The 16,661-nt window shown below is 41.7% G+C and overlaps 1 protein-coding gene across 1 annotated transcript in view; it reads left to right on the top strand.

Annotated features, from left to right (window-relative positions):
- Positions 1-16,661, top strand: part of CSMD3 (CUB and Sushi multiple domains 3) — a 2,596,150-nt gene that overhangs the window by 1,078,040 nt on the left and 1,501,449 nt on the right. The window contains exons 12-13 of the mRNA XM_086918068.1: positions 11,905-12,008; positions 15,366-15,478. Of these exons, the coding sequence (XP_086774194.1) occupies positions 11,905-12,008; positions 15,366-15,478 (217 nt within the window). The remainder of the gene's footprint in view (positions 1-11,904; positions 12,009-15,365; positions 15,479-16,661) is intronic.

Here is a 16,661-nt window from a genome sequence, read left to right as displayed (position 1 = left end):
TACTGAAAAGGAATGTTTAGACCTGGCAAAAGATTTACTTTGCCAAATCAAAATGTCAGTTTGTAATTGCACACACAGGCTGCAGTGGAAGGTTTGGGACAGGTTTGAATGGGGTACTTATGTGGATGTCACAATAAGTGCTTCAGGCACACTAGTAGCCTTGGGTACATGTTGTACCACTTTACTAGGGACTTACAAGTAAATTAAATGTACCAATTAGGTGTAAGCAAATGTTGCCATGTTTAAAGGAGAGAGCACAAGCACTTTAGCAGTGGTAAAGTGCACAAAATCATAAAATCCACCAAAAAAGGGTTCAGAAAATAAGAGGACTGAAGACAAAACGTTTTGGGGTGACCCTGCAGAGAGGACCAAGTCCAACACTGCGTTTTGATCATTCGTGTTGTTCCCAAATAATCACTGTAAATTGTTGTACAGAACAGCATGCAACTGATAATAGCACCATTTGGGAAATTTAACTGAACTAAAGTAACTCAAATTCACAAGATTATGCCAGCGCAACAGAAATGTCTACCAGATTTAGGGATTTGGTGGGTATCCCACAAAACTGAAATGATTATGCATAAATGGGTTCTTAGAATTGGTAAATGATTCAAAGCCTTTACACGAACCTATAAGGAAATCTTTCTAAATATATTAACTCATATTGGGTCACTGGAGCTAATGTGGAAGGGTGAAATAGATCTACAAATATATTAAAACACAATGAAAAGTAGACTGGCTTAACATCTTGAACACATATTTGGGACCTAGAGGAAGCTATATTTATTGCAGTCATATTTCCTTCGTCCTCCTACTTTTATCTTCTACAGAAAGTGACTGTATTGCATTGACAGCAAAATACACTATTCAACCATCTTCTTACTGGAAGTAACCTTGAGAACATTACACATCCCAAGCAGAAACTAAAGACTATGCATCTCAGTTTTAGTTGGCTCATTCAAGCTGTTTTTGTATCCTCTGTCCAGTTCAATAAAAAATAATTGTGCTTTTTGAAACATGTTTAACATAAGTGTTCCCAACGATAGGCTGTAAGCAGGGCCGGACTAGGAAGCAAAACCGGCCCTGGCAAACTGCTTGGCCTGCCGCCAGGAGTGGGGACAGGGAGGTGCGGCCGAGCAGTTAGTTAGTGCCGGTTTCGGCTGATTTTGTTACAGGGGCCCGATATTGCTGGCCCCCAGTAACAAAAAAGGCCCCCAGGGGCCCAAAATCTGCCCCCACCATGGCGGCCCACTGGAGTAACGCCCGCTGCCCGCTATGGCCAGTCCGTCCCTGGCTGTAAGTCTACATCATGGACGTCATTTAGGGGTTGCCCCAGGTCCCTGCTGTGACCCCTCACTTGCCCCGTGTGAACCGGGTACCCCTGTTCTCAGAGGTGGTACAATCAGTGCCAGGAACAGAGTGGTAGCTTGTCCTTATGAATGCCCATGGGTTGGGGCTGCACTCACTTTGTTTTCTCCCAATTTATTTATTACACTAATAGTGAATATGATCTTCCCTGGAAGCTGAGGTAAATAAAAAAAATCTGTGAATTGTAAATGGTGTGCGTGCTTATGGGCTGTGGTGTGTTTAGTTGAGAGAATGTGCGTAAGTGTTAATGTGTGTATGCGCATGTGTAAGCATAAGAGCATGATTGAAACTGAAGGTCAAAGGGCGTGTGTTGTCACTTCTTCTTCCCCTGCATTTTGGTGAATTGACGTTAATGGTCTACATCTACAAGCAAACCAGTTTTCTGATGCCAAATGTCTGCAAAGCCATGAGGTTTTTTAAGTCCATATGCTACAAAATCAATTTGGATATTCACCTCGGCTAAAAATGTCCTGGTCTGTCAGTCATTTTGCAAATAAAGGCAGTGAACCACAGGAGTCTAGGTTTAGTTTAAAGTCTGAGCATAAGGCAAGTTCCATCAGCTTAATAGGTTGCTTTGTGAGCAAGAAACATGATTTGCTCCTCCGACACCACGAACATAACATGACATATTTCTGTGGAAGAAGGCTTGCAAAATGTAAATGCGCTTAATATGTGCAGGCTGGTACATAAATGTATTTTTTAATAAATGTGTTGATTCCCTAATACAAAACCAAGACACTTTTGTAAAATTAAAACATTGCATAAAACTGAATATGACTACTCACTGCTGAATTATTGGTCTGGCGCAGAAAACATTTTTGAGTAGCACTATTTCATGTCCTTAACGGTAAGCATAATACAGTGCTTGGTTAAAACACCTGTTAATCCCAATATTATGAAAGCAGGGGGCATATTATCAAGCCTGGGCAATAAAATTATGGCCGTTTTATCGGCAGGAAACGGCCGCTAAAGTGGCAATAATGGGCTTGATAAATGCTCTATGGGATTCCAAACGAAGCTCATGTTAGATGTTCTTCACATCTGACATGAGCTTCGATTGGAATTCCATAGCGCATATTATCAAGCCCATATCGCCACTTTAGCGGCCGTTTCCTGCCGATAAAGCAGCGATAATTTTATCGCCCAGGATTGATAATATGCCCCTTCATTTCCTGAGGTGGTAATATGAGACAAGACCTTGTGTTACATTTTGTTGTAGTGGTGATGTGTTTTGTTTTTTATGTAGTTGTAATTTTGTGCAGCTTAATTGCAGCGTGATCTTTTTATGTTATACTTATTTTGTTGTGCTCTGTTTCGCTTCCTGTTATGTGTTAGTTGTGGTATTATGTTGCTATTGTGTTATTGTTTTGTTTAACCCCTTAAGCGCTGCCCCCGTCCAACGGCCGACGGCACCACTACCTCGGGAGTGCTGCCGTCGGCCGTTGGACGTTCCAACCGCACCTGCGCAATGGAACGTCCTGCACTGGAGCTGGACGTTCCATAGCAGCTAAGGTGTTAAAGATTGTAACAAATGCTGATCCATTTCAAGTCAAAAGTAGTGGATGCCTTCAAAGTTCCTGTGATAAGCAACAATTTTCCACTAAGGTAGTAAAATATCGCTGCTCCAGCTGTTCAAGACACAGAAGAGCCCAACATCGCGGCAGAGACCTGTCTCGATTAGCAATTCTAGTTCTCCCAGCCCACAGTGTTTAGAAAATGTCTCCTTTGCTGATGAAATTAGTTTACCATGCTTCTGCTATAATACCATAATGCATGTTATGATGCAGAAATATATCCTTTTCAACACATTTCAGTTTACTTGTGCTTTCTTTCTGGGCCCATCTGCTGACTCGTTCCTGTGCATTAATAAAACATTGCCCCAGGAAACATTTAATAAAGTCAATACAATATTCCAACATTTTGCAAAAATGAAGGCAATGCTGAGTCTGTTCCCAAGGCACCTGTTTTCTCTGCTTGACTGGTTTTATTGCACATTGTACACAATCTGAGCCCTACTTTATCACTTTCGGGAATGCACATATTTGCATCAGTTACCAAATTATATTTATATATAAGAGAAAGGAGTTAGCATGGATTCAGCCTAGGTTTCTAAAGAGATACATGCCAAGTTCCCCATTCTGACTGATAAGTAGTAATTTTATTGTTATTCTAAAGTAGGCAAAATGCATTGTAGGCAGGTGTGTGCCATTGTAGCCAAAATATCTTGAGCAGGCATTGTCTGGCTGATGGAATCCGGATAGTCTACATCTACAGAAATGTGACAACATTTTCATGTTATCTTAAGTTTATAAAAAGAAAGCATACGAAGTCTTTGGGTTGCACAGGCCCTGATCCACTCCAGTTGTCCTCATTAGTGTTTCCACACTCATATTCCTCCTGCTGAAAGCAGGAACCATGAATGAAATAGCAAAATCCAAGTTTTGCAATATATTCTCTAACCTGGCCAGGATAGTTGAGAAAAACATGGTGCTGATTTACTGTCCAGAATCAGCCATTTCTGGCCTTCCCCGCTGTTAGAAAAGGGGTTTGAGGTAGGCTAGGGTATGCACCTAAGCCAGGCATAACCCACCACTCTAGTCAGGATAACTGTGTTACACACCTAAGATCACACTTGATCACCCCCTTGGGAGCTTGGCAAAGCAGTTAGGCTTATCCCAGAGGCAATGTGTAAAGCCTTTTCAAAACACACACACACACCGGTTACTGCCAAAATACACTACAAAAGAAACTCTACACAAGGTTATATAAAATATCTCATACATTGTATATAAAACACATAGACCACAATCACATAAATCACTCTACCAACAAGGCAATTGTCATAACCTCACATAGATTCATAAATCACTTTGGACTAGGCAATGGTCATAACATCACATTTGGTGCCATAAAGCAAGCTCTTAGACATTCTTCATAAGCAGGATACCACAGCAGGACAAAAAGAGTCAGTCTTGTTTCTCCACCACTGACAGAAGCAGCAACTGCAGGCCAGCCCACCATTCACACATAAAGGCAGCACTCCTCACACAGCTCTTCAGCTATTCTTCTTGGCAGAGTCCTCTTGTTTCCAAAAGTAATCTAAAGAATGCTGTTTTAGGTCCAATACTTATAACCCATTTTCTCATCGAAGCCCTTGTTTCAGAGTATCTGAGCTCGGTCCCAACCTGTTCTGTCCTCCCTGGTCCAGCATGACCACAGGGCGTGGAGAAAGCATTATGCAAAGGAGACACAGCTTATTCGGATGCTAGTGAAAACTCCTCCCACCACTCTAAATGCAGAAAGGTATATTCAGCCTGGCTATGATTCATCCAGGAAAGCCAGGACACACCTCAACCCCCTTGTGACTGTCTAGAGTGAAAGAACATCCTCAGCTCATGTCACTCCAAAAACAGACGGTGAATACACCAACAGGCAGAGGCACACAGAAAGGTAAAGCAATAAAATGCTCACTTTCTAAAAGTGATTGCAGCAAACAGCGACATCCCTGTACCCCAAACCTGTAGCCAATAAACAATATAATCACAACAAAGATTCAGAGAATAAATAAAATGAACAACAGTTGCGACATATAATTGTCCATTTAAAGAATAAAGAAAAATAAAAAATAATGAAGTACCCACAAACATATATCAAGAAATGTGTTTGTAAGTTAATACAAAATACACAAATACACAATGAACCATTGGTGCTCGCAAAGTTACAAAAACATACACCATTGAGAAAATACAAACTGAGGTGTAAATGAAGAAACAATGGCAAAGGAGAAAATACAAAAACAAGTTTGACAAATGACAAAAAAAACACAATATATGCTTCCTCTTGATTTTTTGCCAAGGAAGATGTCCACACTGTTTCGACATTGCTATTTATCAGGTTATCATCAGGGCCTAATCAAACTTAGAGCGCAACCATCAAATATTCAATCAATACTGATCCACTCTCAGACAATCAATCAATACTGATCCACTCTCAGACATAAAAAACAATTGGATCAATTGATCAATTAGATCAATCCAATATTTCAGATGGTTGTAGCCTAGCGTGGCATGAAGGGGTCCAAGGGAAATATTTCTGAGCCGTCTTCCGACTCTAAGTCACTTATCTATTTTTAATGCTTAAATCACTGCCTGCTCCTATTGTGACGGTGTCCGAAAAGAAACACACGCAGACCTTCTTTTCCGACACTGTTGGACAAGCAGCAAACCCAATTTTGATGTGATTGATTTTTTTATTGTCTTTGATATTATGAAAAATTTACTCCTGCTGGAAATTGGATGCTCCTTATTAATTAACTCCTCGTAGAGGTCTCTTCTAAACTTCGAAGAGCAGTATAAAAAATAAGGGTATTTTCAGATTCATGCTAAATTATCAGTATTTATGTTTAATGTGATCACATTTCAGCCAAGCTGCAATTGCACTCCATCAAAAGTTTTAATTTTAAAATATTGAAGCTATAATGCAACCTAGGAAACATATATGTGTTTCTTCTCTAGTCACCTAGTAAACGGTGAAGGGCGCCCTTGAAAGTGATATGGTTCATATTTCGCACTAAAACTTGTGGGCGTGGCCTGATCACGTAGAAACCGTTATAATGTGTGCTTATTCTGAGTTGTGTTTCACTAGGACAACTCAACTTTTTTTGTAAATGCAGACGGGTATTGATATTTGTTTCCATGTTGATATCGTGATGACAACTGTAAATAATTTCAGCAGCGAATATGTATTTATTATTCAAGAAACCTACTATCCGGGGGGAAAGGTGGTCTAAGCAATGACGTCTGCACAGTCTATTTCCTCCTGTTCTTGGCGAACCTGTGATGATTTTACATCTGCTGTTAAAGGATGCCTGCTGAGCAGGCCTGTGCCACATGCTCTCTGCTAAAATGGTCTGTTGGTGTCCATGTCAGCCGTTTCCATATGAGAGTTGCTTGGTAGTCTGTCGAAGGCTCGGACTGACGCTTACTAATATAAATCTCTTGATGACATAATCTAAATGTATTGAAAGATAGCTCAACTTTATAGGTTAATCTGGGTCAGTTATGAATTTGTGAAAGAGTGTATTTTAAACACAAATCAGAATAAAATGCCAAGGTGCTTAGAAAATTAAATTGATTCCTGACAAATTTGATGTGAGGTCGATTACTCCGAAAGATAAACGTGTCTTAATCTGTGTTTTAAGAATAATTTGATATGAAAAGTTTAAATCTGCAATCAACCTGTGTAATAATCTTTATTGCAAATTATGTATAATCATTGCAACGTACATCAGTGACATTTTATAAAAACCAATTAATAAAAATCCGTATCAAGTCAAGTCGGCCCTGAAAACACCTTTTATTGCCAAGACCTTGACGTTAATACGAGACGACAGCTACATAAAGTGCTTGAAAATATGGCGTAAACAGTGCCTGCTAACTTTACCATTCTAATAACGTGCATAAGCTTTAAAACATGTGCTGTTACATTGCTAATAGGTTAATGAATTAGACAGAAGGCAAATGTAATACTCTAACTGTTGCTCCTCCCTTTTAACCCCTCCCCTGCGGATGGCGGTGGCGCTGTGCTGATGACGGAACGGTTCCGTCATGGCCCGCCCGACGCCCCTGCGCGGCGCGGATCCCGCGCCTGCATTGAGCGTTCTATTGAGCGGGCGGGGCCATGACGGAACCGCTCCGTCATAAGCACAGCGCAACCAACGCTGGTGACGGAGCGTTTCCGTCACCAGCATGCGTCTGCCGCATTTCCGCCCCGCCCCCTTAGCACTGCGGCGGAATAGCCGCCGCAGTGAAGGGGTTAAAGTGCTAAAGTTCAAACTGTTTGTTACAACTCAAAAGTGCTAAATGGGGCGTATAAACAGTTACAATTCTTAATACTAAGGTACCCTTGATTTCGAGGGGTTGATAGATTCTAGTTGTAGCCCATGCTAGATAGTGTAGCTTTTCAACCCAAGCAGTCTGAGGTTCATGCTGATTCTGAGGTTCATGCTGATTCTGAGGTTCATGCTGATTCTGAGGTTCATGCTGATTCTGAGGTTCATGCTGATTCTGCCCTCAGAACGTTCACATCAATTCTGGATTTCACTTTGGAGCATGAGGCGTTTGCAGTGTCAGCTGCTTTGATGCCTCTAGCAGGAACCTTGTTGTCTTCCATAGCAGCTGATTGAATGGTCATTCAGAAGTGTGGCTACAGCTGGACGACAAGACCTAATTTGAAGGGCCCTCCGTGCTGAGCGTAGCCTGTTTCTGCTATGGGGGAGGAGACCAGGGCACACGCAAATTAGGGGAGCTTGGTTTCTAGGCCATATCCGCATAAGCATCAGTGGTTTTTGGCCAGGGCTGCTTTCAGGTTGTGACCAAATCCTTTGATGGAAATTTAGCAAAGCAATGGAACAGAAAGAGGCGTGTTCCAAGGTCACTGAGAAGTGAGAGATCAGATATGGTTGTGGCCCCGAGACAGCATATGAAGACAAGACTATCCATGCATGCCATTAATGAGTGAGCTCGGCCTTGTCTGAAGACCAAGATTGAAGGTCTGCGGCCTTGTTGGTTGCTGTTTTGAAGGCAGCATATTCCATGTTTGAGTCGCAAGCGTCTGCTAATTTTAGAGCATTCATGTCCTGCTGTAAAACGGGTGACCCTTGAGGTTTTGCTGTAAGATTTCTTTCTCATTTCTAACCAGCACAGGTGAACTATTGTGAGATGATCTTAGCTTTCAGCACAATTGAAGAAGGGCCCCATTCCTGACAGGCCCTTGGGGGAACATGCCAAATTCCAGTCTGACCTGGGACTGCAAGATATGTCAATCAGATATGGGGTTGGTTAACGGAAAATATTGAAAATACCTTTTCTAGACTAACTGAAATGAATTAATGATGTATTCATATGTCCTTGTAGGAATCTACACCTCTTCACATGTCTTATGACCCTGCCCAAGGAATCTACAGCCAGAGGTTTGACACAAAGGCAGACACAGAATATTCAAATAGGATGGCAGAGTATTGTTGAGACTGCTCTGCCATTTGCAAGTAAATAGTTTACAAATAGTTATTTTTATTGAGGTGTCCATCCTAGACTCTCTCTTCTGAATTGAAAGGCCTTTGAAGTTAGAAGGGATGAAATCATAACTGGTCGGTGGAGTTGGAGTGTACACAGAAGCTCGCTTTTAACTGTAAAGGCGCTGCAAAGAAAGCTGAAAAGGCTTTTGGGTCTACTTGCATCTCAGAAAAAGAATTACTTTGGAGTCCATACAACTTTAGGGATTGTATTGCGATACTCTATCAATGGCACCCTAGTTCTCCTTTGGTATTTACAGTTGGTAGGCTAGCGTATTGAAACCATTTTATTAAGGACTTAATCGCAATGCCTGTTGTAAGAGGACTGTTGGAGGAACATTGAAAGAGTTATTCTTTATTTTGACATGAATATCTGATTTCATCTCTTGATTGCAGATCTGAGGGTGTTGCTTTCGAAATTCGGTCTATAGGGGCAGCTGGATCTAAACATAATGGGAAACCTGCCATCTGGAGGAAAACACTGCTGGAAATGTGGATACTGAGGTGCTGGAGAGACTAGCTTCAATGAAAACCAGTTCTGGAGAAATGTCCAGGACTGAGATTAGTGTAATTGCATTCACCATGTTTGAATGGCACATAGATAAACACAAGGTCCAGAATTGGGCTATACAAAGGTGATATATGAATACCAGTAACTATCATCTTCAACACTAAGTTGGTGAATCATCTCAACCAGCATTATTTTTGCTTGTATTAACCTTCCAATCTCAAAAGCCTACTTACCTGGGTGGAACCTATCACTTCCATACTGTCTTGTTTCCCATACGTTAAGCAAAAGGCACTTAGGATATGGAATTATATGACTTTTCAAAGGGAAACGTCATAGACTTTGGTGATTAGTTTGAGGGCTATAAGCATAAAGAACTGACCAAGTGAAGCTTGAACAGCATCTTGGGATGACCCGTGCTTGTCAACAGCAAACTGGACTACAGCAACACCGCTCAGTTCCCCAACAGACTGCAGATCATCCAAAGCGCAGTAGCCGGATTCATGCTCAAGGCCATACTTCCACTGCCGCACCCACATTTCCTCACATCTCAAACATCTTTACTGCTTCCCCATCCAAAATGCACGTTTTTTAAGCTCCTCACATCCATGTACAAACACTATATTATGTAGAAGACAGATATGATAACGGCTGCATCAGCTTCCACACACCAATCAGAAACCTGGACTCAGTCGGCCACCTGCTCGCCCTGACCCTCGCATCTGACGTACCAGTGCAGCCAGACGATCCTTCTCTTACCCAGTTCCTAAAGCGTGGAACGACCACCCCATACACATAAGAGCCACCAGCTCAGCCCTAGCACTCTGCTAGAAACCCTGGTTCTTCCAGAGGCCCCTGTCAGAGCATGCACAGCCCGTTCTTCCAGCACCTGACTATCTAGGCGAGATGTGTGCTATGCAAGTACGCAGATGATAACATAACGTACCCCATTGTTCATCAGCTTCAAGCCTGAAATCCGTCCCATTTTCTCATCTGCAGCATATGATTTTTAGGTTCCCTCATCCAGATTCAGCCGAAGGTTGACAGACATAGCTCTCTGCCTCAGTGCTATGGGAATTATTTAAACAGCATTTTTTGTCTAAGTTAGAAAGTACATTTCTCACTCTACATTACCTCATATCCTAGACAACAACAGTCCCTTGCAAATTTGCCTGGCCTCATTCCCTTGCTCCCTCAGGCTTCCATATGGTATCTTAGAGATAATTAGAGGCTCTCTGACCTTTCCCAATGTTTACAATGTTGCTGCTGTTGACTAATTGTTTCTTATAGAGAATTGTCCTCTTCCCTGTACATTTTAACCCTCTGACTGATGCTACTCAATTTTGTTTTCTTGTTTACCTTTTACTCTCACCTTTAAGTCCTTAATAATCTAGGGGCATATTACCAAGCAATAGCGATAATTATTGCTATTGCTTGGTTAGAGACAAAAAGTTATCGCCAACCTTGGTATTACCAAGGTTTATCGCAAATGCGATAAAAATCGGCCGCAGGGCATGAATATCGCTGAAAAGTCCGCGATATCCATGCATTACCGAGCTAATGCTCTTAGCCATGTTATTCACCTACCATTGGATAACATGGCTAAGAACTGGTCTGGGGCAGGTGCTAGCTTTTGGAGATATTCGCGCTTAGCGCGAATATCTCCCAAAATTGGTAATAGGAGATAGCGATGTTAGCGACTGTTTCCAGTCGCTAACATCTTGGCACACCCACTTTGCATGTCATTAGTGATAAATTTCTCTGACATGCAAAGTGGGGCCCAAGATCGTCGCTGTCGCTAACTGGTGGTAGCGACAGCTAGGTAATAGGGAGATAATTTTATCTCCGCTTTCTTGGCTTTTAAAGCCAAAAAAAGCGGAGATAACCCCCCTTGATAATATGCCCCCTAGTTGTATAGTTGTTCTTGTAGACATGAACTTTTACACTTTTTTCTCTGAGGATTAGTTTACTCTTCTTTAATCCTCTATGTCGAAGAGTAGCTCAAATGCAGCTCACATTAGCACTCTAGCCTTTCTCGCCTAAGAAAACTCAAAACATATCACATATTGCAACTATTTCAATGTTGCTATCTCACTAGTGATGTATACAAATAAGGTTGGAGCACACTCCAAAAACGACGTCCAGAAGAAATAATACAAGTTAGTCAAAAGTCCCTTTTCAGCTTGTGAATAAGCCCATAAGCACATTTACTCTTCCTCAATAGATGAAAAGCTGGTACAGGTATTGGTGCGATGTAGTGCAGCTGACGTGTTTTGTTCACACTGGACGATGTCACGGCTGTAATGCAACAAATCACATCACTAAATAGTACACAGATTAAAATTGCAATAATGTCTTTATATGGAATCGATTTTAGACACCTGTGAAACCATAATGAAAAAGAAGGATCTAGAGATGACAGGGCCATGTCCAATATATCCAATATTGCTGCCACTCAGAATATCCACAATGGGAATGAATTCAAACCAGATTTCATGACATTGAAACTACCCCAAACAATCACAGGGGGAAACAGAATTCTAAATTTGCATAAACAGGAACCCAGTTGGATCATTAGAGTAAGGACAGCTGGCCACGGACTTAATCTTGAAATAGAGCTGGTGTTTCATTTCTAATTAGCGCGTTTCATATATTAAAATGATTATTCTACTCAGGTGCAATAAATAATGTGTGGAACGAAAGTCACAAAGGTTACGCTATGAAAAGGAAATAACTGAAACAACTCCCCTTGTGACTATGATTTAAGTGATGTAACTATGTAACCTGTAACTTGTTGTAACTCATGTAAAGCGCTCCGACACCTCCAGCTCTAGCCAGCCCTATATAAAACTTTTCAAATAAAATTAATAAATAAATAAATGTTCTCTCACACACACACAATGCATTCCTTAAGTTATGCAGTATACTAATATGTTCATATGTATTTATTTTCTAGGTCATTCAGATTATTTTTGAAGAGTTTGATCTTGAAATAGGCTATGACACTTTGACAATTGGAGATGGAGGAGAAGTTGGTGACCCCAAAACAGTGCTGCAAGAGTAAGTCAAATATAATTCTTTACTAATCAGTTCTTAACCCTTTCCGTGCTGCGAACGTCCAACGGTCGTCGCGTGCACTACCTCTCTGGTGCTGCGCACAACCGTTGGACGTCCGAATCCCGTTAGCGTGATCGAACGTCCGCACTGGGGCGGAATGTTCGACGCGCTAAACGGGTTAAATGGTCAAATGAAATGACCCACTGCTAGTTTTACCCTGGTATCAGGGCTATCAAATTAAGCATATTCAAATACATGCTGTGTATAACCATTCAGTGGGTACAAGAGACAAGTGGGCTATAGTGGTATTGAAATGTAAGTATTGTTACAATGGTCCAAACGAACTAGTAAAAATGTAAATCCACCAGAGAGAAGCGTTGTCTGCAAGATATGCTTTGCAGTGATGGAAAAAAGTACTTGATGGAGTAAGATAAAGAATTGTATGAACTATTATATAGATAGATGCAATTTAGTAACCATATTCAGCTGTGGCTCTAGTTAGTGGCACTATTTCACACTTTTTAATGGATCATTATACGATGGTTTCCCAGTTCGCCACACTTATGTATTTTTCTCAAAGTTGCAAAGCATTGAGGCAGGTTGTACATCTCACTGCCCTGCCAGGCTCTAGTACATTAACATTCAGGAAGTGGGTTGCAGCACTGTAAGCCCGGGTATACAAAATCTATGTCAGATCAGTTTTAAGTCGAGATGTGAACAACATGTCAAATTATATTTGCTCTTTAAGCTCTTTTATGATTGCAGACTTCCTGACATTTGATTTGGTTTGCTGACATCAGAAAAAACATAGCTTAACGCCCTCTAGTGCCCAGCATTCCTTGTTCTTTGGTGGCATTGACAGCAAAAATATGTTTTTGCTATTTCAGTAAAAAGAGAGAGAGAGAGAGAGAGAGAGAGAGAGAGAGAGAGAGAGAGATGGTGGCCCATGTTCAATTATAAAACTCAACATGCACTTACCACGGTAAGGTGAGGGTTAAATAATGGTGAGCCTTAGTGTATATATTACTATGTTCTCAGTTATTGGTCCAAATCAGGGGTCCATGTGTGCAGTTTGAAAGGTGCATCAAATTTCCTGCATTTCTGTTCTAGGGGGGTTGCTTTGACTCAATACTTGGGTTTCCTCTTTATCATACGGCTCTGATTATTGCTGTCCTGGAGAGGATTATGCCCATGTATTTATGTATAAAGCCCCTGCTTTACCTATGGTCTAATTTTCTCAATTTTCTCATTTGTGTTGCCTACCTTTCTTCTGAGACTTTCCAGCTCTCTCACAATGTCTCATATCTCATTATGCATCCCTCTCATTATTGTGTCAGAAGACACAGAGCAAAGATTCAATGATGGGATCATCAGTAGCAATCACACAAGGGGATTTAGGTGCATTAACTGGAACCAGACACTGTCTGGTGAATCATAAGTTCGAAATAAGGGAGACATGACATCTTTTTCAGAAGTCAGAAGTAGGACCTGATATCACACTTGTACAATGCTTAATTTGTACATTCGTGGGGGCCAGGGCCCAAACCTTTCCTCAGAAGCCTGCTGCTCCACTGTTGGATGTTAGAGTGCCAAATACCAAGGGTGATTGTCTTTAGTTCGCCTCTTTCATCCACCTGAATACTCTCCCAAACATTTTATATCACTCTTGCAGATTCTTTTTGATGACGATTTTCTTCCTTTTTCACTGCCTTTCCATCTTTCCCTTCCATTCTTTCCCTTTTTGCTGCCTTTCTGTCTCTTGTTCCAGTACAAAGGCAGATAATGAAAAAGAGTTCCAATGGACCCCACTTGCAACCACCAGCTCAAATTAACCACTGCCACTGTATATACTCATTTTTCAAAATGACTTGGGAGTAATTTTAATTATGCCTAAGGTAGTTCTGTAATTCTGCGTTACTCTTTGACATGGAATTGCCAATAATTGAGCAGTTATGCCTGCTCCAGTACTTCTGAGTAATATGGGGGAAAATAGGCACAGGAAAAAAGGATTTCAGGAGTGGCTGCTTGCCCTGCTGTTGTCTTGTTTTGCTTTTAGCGCTATTTCTTAGCGCAAAGTGCATCCCCTAATCCATTTTGGATATGAGTAGGCATTTTTGCACTAACAAAACAGTGATAATTGCTAAATTACTCTTCATGCATAATTGTGTAGCATCTCATATAATTTTGCAGTAATTCTGCATAATTACTCTACAACAAATTACGTGAGTTATGCCCTACCCCAATCAAAATGAAGAAGACTGTCCAGAGCACCCAAAGTGTAGTAGGAAGGCTTCAGTGTTGTTCACTTGGATCCAAGGGGGCATCTGGTGAGAATATTTCCTAAAAACACAGGGTAACTGGTTGCCCACCTTTCAAGTACCCATCTTGGAAGAGGCCTCCAAGGTGAGACCGGCCCTGTAAGAGCGAGGAAATCTAATCTGTAACTCAGTCTTAAACAAAGCAGCAGTAATTTACAAAAACATATGCTAACAAAACATATTAAAATAGATACCAAAATATAATGAGGTAGAAAGAAAAATGATGTTTCCAGAGTAACTGGGCCTAAGCTGTTATCTCTCTCCCACTGTCTCACCACACCATTAATTTAAGCTTCCTGTGCATGAGTGCCTACATCCTTCAACGGGCCATTGTGACACCCTGTCACAGCAAATGTGATATGCAAGTGAGATGTGATGCTTTGAGCCATCTTGGTGTTCACCTTTCCTGTGCTTTCAAGGTCAGGGATGTTGGGAACGGCCAGGTGAAAGCCATATTTCAGACACATGTTAGAGATAGAGCATTGTCAGAAAAAAAATGATGCATTATGTACATCGGTCCATCTACCTCAAGGCGTGCATTATTTTACTGTATGTATGTTTACAATGAAAACATGGAAAACAAACACACATGCGACAAGCAGCAAAATCCAAAATAAGCTGCTGTCTTGAAAAGAGAGGAAGGAGCTCTGTACACACTCTGCTGCGGCGCTCGGATTATCCGTTAGTTTATCTCTCTCTTGCACGTGCCAGGGTGTGTAACGGTTGTCCTGAGAATACGCAGATGTGATAGCATCAGTGAGGAGGAGGAAGCAGCATTTTATATTAAGATTGTATTTTTGCAATGATTGTTTGTATGAAAGAAGATTGAAAACAGTTAATCAGATTTGAGAAAACCACATACCAGAGCGGGAAGTTAAATGCGTTGTTTCCCTCTCGTTCATGAAAAATGCATAGGTGTGATTCAGCCGTCCCATTTGGTGTCAGAAAATGCCCCAGAGTTCCTATATTCGTTGCACACTAAAAACATGTTGTGGCTGCCTTTCGGCGGTATTTGACTGTATTTTCCTCTGAACGCCCGCAGGCTGACAGGAAGCTTCGTGCCGGATCTGATCGTGAGCATGAGCAGTCAGATGTGGTTACATCTGCAGACTGACGAGAGCGTGGGCTCCATCGGGTTCAAAGTCAGCTACAAAGGTAAGCGCCACCAGTCGCGGCAGGTCAAGCGTCTAGTGAGATTGGGAGCTGGGAGGGTGTAATCAGCCGAGGGAACATCAGGCCTTGTCAGGGAGGGCGCCTCTCATTATGCACCGAAGAAGAAGTGTTTAGAAGGTAATGACAGCAGGAGGCCTCCTCTAACAGCAGAATCGTCTTTCGATGACATGAGGTGAAGTGTTCTAGAACATTCCCTGGCAGCCTTTGCCGCGCAGTAGTTCTGTGGAGATGAATGGGGCTTACAGCTAGAGCAGTTCGGGGTAAACAATTAGTGGGAGTACTGAGGGGCATATTATCGAGGGGGTTTATCTCCGCTTTTTTGGCTTTAATAGACAAGAAAGCGGAGATAAAATTATCTCCCTATTACCTAGCTGTCGCTAACACCAGTTAGCGACAGCTAGTAGGAGACAGCGACCATCTTGTGCCCAGCTTCGCATGTCAGTGATATTTATCACTAATGACATGCAAAGTGGGCGTGCCAAGATGTTAGCGACTGGAAACAGTCGCTAACATCGCCATCTCCTATTACCAACTTTTGGAGATATTCAAGCTAAGCGCGAATATCTCCAAAAGCCAACACCTACCCCTGAGCAGTTCTTAGCCATGTTATCCAATGGTAGGTGGATAACATGGCTAAGAGCATTAGCTGAGTAATGCATGAATATCGCTGACTTTTCAGCGATATTCATGCATTTCGGCCGATTTTTATTGCTTAGGAGATAAACCTTGATAATAGCAAGGTTCGTAAGCGATAAAAATCGCCGCAGCTCGGCGATAAAAATATCCCTGCTAAACCAACATAGCGATAATTATCGCTAGTTGTTGGTAAAATGCCCCTTTGTTATTAATAAACTGTCATATCTTTGTTATTAAACTATTGAGCGCCAAAGGCGTAAATCAGGTGGGCTGCCAACCCTTCAGAGGACCTCCAACCTGCCGGGGAGACCCTATTCAGCCTAAATCCAATAAATATATGTGAGATATGATAGACGCAAATGCTCCTCTTCTTATCATGCTGGGGGCATCATTGTGTGTTACGCCAAAGTTGACAGCTCTGCACATGCTGCAGACGTGGTAATTAAGGAAGTGGAACGTGGTTGGTCATTGTCTCCCTTCAGCTGCGGAACAGGCTCCCATGTCCTTTGCAGCCACTCCTGATGCTGCT

Source organism: Lissotriton vulgaris, chromosome 4_1, assembly GCF_964263255.1.
Source record: "Lissotriton vulgaris chromosome 4_1, aLisVul1.2, whole genome shotgun sequence".
In the NCBI taxonomy this organism is placed as follows: domain Eukaryota; kingdom Metazoa; phylum Chordata; class Amphibia; order Caudata; family Salamandridae; genus Lissotriton; species Lissotriton vulgaris.
Note: the sequence above shows the minus strand (reverse complement) of the source record. Positions and strands in the feature narration are given on the sequence as shown.